The sequence below is a fragment of the Mastigoproctus giganteus genome, chromosome 2 (assembly GCF_048544385.1).
Source record: "Mastigoproctus giganteus isolate SK-2022 chromosome 2, ASM4854438v1, whole genome shotgun sequence".
NCBI classification, from domain to species: Eukaryota; Metazoa; Arthropoda; class Arachnida; order Uropygi; family Thelyphonidae; genus Mastigoproctus; species Mastigoproctus giganteus.
The window spans coordinates 11,051,403-11,054,875 of NC_143576.1; the positions used below are offsets into that span (position 1 = coordinate 11,051,403).

The following is a 3,473-nucleotide window of genomic DNA, read 5'->3' on the forward strand; positions in this document are numbered from 1 at the left end:
ACCACCAATTTTGTATCAGGTTGTTCAGTGCTTGGTATATTTATTCTCAAGTGCAAAACACGACAAATCTTGAACGATTTCTGGATTATCTTAACGACTGAAAGAAAAGCTAAGAGACGCTCTTTGAAATTCTATTATGTGTGTAAAACTTCAATGGAACAAGTCAGGAAAAAGAGTTTTGTACAGTGTTCATACAAGAGAGCTTGCAATAAAGACGATTTGTTTCAGATTATCCATTTCAAGATCTGTATGTTAAGTCAATACGAAATAGCAATAAGAAAAGTGGGTTGGGCACAGGGACAGCAATAGCTTTTAAAATAATAACTTTGGTCAAGGAGAGAGGGAAGAAGAAAATGTGGTGCGTTCGACAATTCCATTATCGAAGTGACTATAGTTGATGAGCCATAATATCTTGATTTTTTCCGTTGAAAATTTATGACATATGTGAGCCATAAATACTAAAAAGCTCTTATGCATCCACCTTGATCAGATTGCGTAAAGGGAGGAGACTTCATTTTAGACATGACCTTCGTTCCTAAAATCAAGCTGCGCCCTATTTAATAAATTAGGGCGTAAATAGTTCACGGCTGAGGAAGAAATCGCAGTACTTCTTAGAAAATGTTTAAAGATAAAAATAATGTCTAGAGAAACGCAAGGTTGCATGATTATTCTCCTTTCACAATAACGGACTTTATATATAAATGCACGCACCCTTTGGAATTAGCTCGTAAGAAACAGAACTCTGTCAAAGGAAACACGATGAGATTCCAGGTGAGTGCACGTTTAAGATAATTTACTTTCTACAAAAGTGATTATCAGCTAGGATGTGGGGATACTTTAGGGCGCCGCAATAGTAGCAAAGTCCCATTCAGGGCAATAGAGCACTCTTTAGGATGGGCTCGAATACAAACTATCATTATTAATTAGAGTCGTGTGGAGATATGGTAATGATTTAACTATTATCTATACAAATACTGATTTTTACCACTCAGGATTACATGGTTTTGTTATTATTTCTATTTTTTTCCATACAAAACAGGGAAGGTGTCCATTTATGGGAATCAATAGCGAAAATAATTTTGCAACCTGTTTGGTTGCTTGTTTTTCGGAGCTTTGGAGAAAACTCTCTTTCATCTGCTGGAATCATCTAACTACCCCCTCGAGTACAAAACTCTCCAAACGAGTAACAAGCGAAGAACTCTCTATACTGTCATGGAATGTCAGTGGAAGTATGATTCCATTGAAATCGAATCCCATCTCAGCCCATTTCTTCGGTCTTTTTTCCTTCTATTGGAATTTCTCAGATGGAGTAGCATTTCAACGTACAACTCTTTCAACCATGTTGTATGCGGTTAGGATGAATGATTCGTTTGTGAAGAAAAAAGAAAAAAATCATATATTATTTTGCCTTTCCTTCTGTCCTTTGAGACCTCGGGCATGGTTACGTCGGTGACTGCTGGCAATGGCGAGCCAAGAAATTTCGTTCGGGGAAAGCTCGTAACTCAAGAGCTTCAGCTCTATATCATATCAAACAAAATGTTCTTGGGAGACTTTAGTCCCTTCGCCCCAGTGTATGCGCCCATGACTGCTGCTCCAATCTTCGCAGGCGCCTCCGTAGCCAGGTGGGAAGGAGCAGCAGTGCGAAGCACACGCTTCTTGATTAGACCGGGGTTCGAGCCCGTCACCACCAAATACGGAGGAAGCGGAAAGGTCAGGGAATGACCACCGCATATCCCGGAGCAATATGGCCTTAGTTGCTAATGCTCCTAAAAACTAAATAACAAACAAATAACAAACATCCAATCTTCGCCATTTAGTTTGCTTAATAAAAACCACTTACCCTTGTGATAATTTTCCCTTCGATTCAATCAGAAATCAGAATGCGAGGCCTCAACAAACGTACTTCTAAATGCAAAAATCTCATTCATTTAAAGTGTTACGATATATACCTCAAGGCCTTATCTTTGCACAAATTCTAAAACAACCACTACCCAAAAACAAATGTATGAATAATTCTATATTTGGTTAAGAGATATGAAGTGTATGTGTGAGAGAGAAAGATAGAGAAATTTATTATAGCTTCCTAATAAATTTATATTTCTGTATTGTAGCTGGCGATCGTCATTTTCTGCATCGGCACTTTTACCTCCGCTTTTGCAGCGAAACTGGAATCTGTTCCGGCCATTGCCATAGCACACATAGAACCTGCTGCCGTTTCTTCTGTTGTTAGCCACGAAGACAAAGGGCTCCACACCAGTGCACACAGTGGTCATGCTGCCGGTTCTCATGGAGATAAAAGTCACCACGTAGACAAAGCTTTTAGTGCTGGAGGAAAACATCAGGTCGGTGGTCAGAAAAAGGCGGAAGCATACGGAAGTCAAGGAGGCTACCAAGGTCATTATGCAAACCGTGGTGCTTACTCTCATGATAAAGGTCAAGGTTTCGAAAAATCCTATTCTTACGATAAAGCGACCAAATTTCAAGAAGAAGACGCAAAGAAAGGCGGCTTTGGAAGCCATTTCGGCAAACAAGGTTCTACTTCGCACTTCAACCTCGGAGGTTTCGGCAGAGAAGGTCAAGCTCAACACGGTGCCCAAAGCAAATACGGAGATCATGGTTATGGTAAACACGGCTTTCTGAGCGATGGTTATGGAAACTATGGCCACAGTTATGGCGCACAATCTCAAAGTTATGTACCATTTCAATTTGGATACGGCCCATCACACGCCGGATACGCCCCCTTTGACCATGGATACGGCTTCCACTAAAGGTAAAGCAGTATGTCTTCATTGTATTCTTGTGTAATTTTTATCTATTGCAGAGATGCTTTTCGATTTTTATAGTTTTTAAAATTGCTTTACAGACGCCTGCATAAAACTCTTCTAGCAGGTTGGTGTTCAGAGGTAAGACTCTGTACGTACAAGAGGAGACTGCCCTGGAATAAACTGTTTTCGTATCCTTAGTCCACGGCCACCAGTAATGCAGTGAGGTATAACACCACATCACCACTGCCCTCGTGGTTAGCACAGTTGATAGGTCGCCATCCTCCCCATGACGGGTGGAACAGACCTGAGTTCGAATGCCGTCGATAACATGAGAAACTTTTTATAGGCCTTTTTCAATGTGGCTGAGTTAATTAGTCTCAGGCGAGGGTGACATGGTTTTTTCTCTTGGAAACTTGGGTGTTTCGTTCAGCAAACAGAAAATCAACCGCAGAACACAATTTGGTTGCACACAATTCGCTGATGCGTCTAAAACCATATAACGATATCAGCACTAGACACCTCTAATCCTAGAAGGGGAAATAAAAACAGCATTTTCTCCTCTGTATTTCCAGAACTAGCTTATGGAATACAGAGCTTCCTTTGGTTTTTACAGAACCAGGAGAACAGAACACTGGAACCATCCAATCACGGTAGTTCAAACGATGTATATAAGATGACCAAGATTAGCCGGCATCAGAAATCTTTAAT

General features: G+C 40.6%; 1 protein-coding gene across 1 annotated transcript; it reads left to right on the forward strand.

The window, feature by feature from the left end:
• The first annotated feature begins 323 nt into the window (after positions 1-323).
• LOC150089158 (uncharacterized) lies at positions 324-2,768 on the forward strand. The gene is made up of 2 exons (XM_090389588.1): positions 324-771; positions 2,112-2,768. The coding sequence occupies exons 1-2, from the start codon at positions 760-762 to the stop codon at positions 2,766-2,768; spliced, it is 669 nt and encodes a 222-aa protein (XP_090245714.1). The 5' UTR covers positions 324-759.
• The last annotated feature ends 705 nt before the right edge of the window (positions 2,769-3,473 follow it).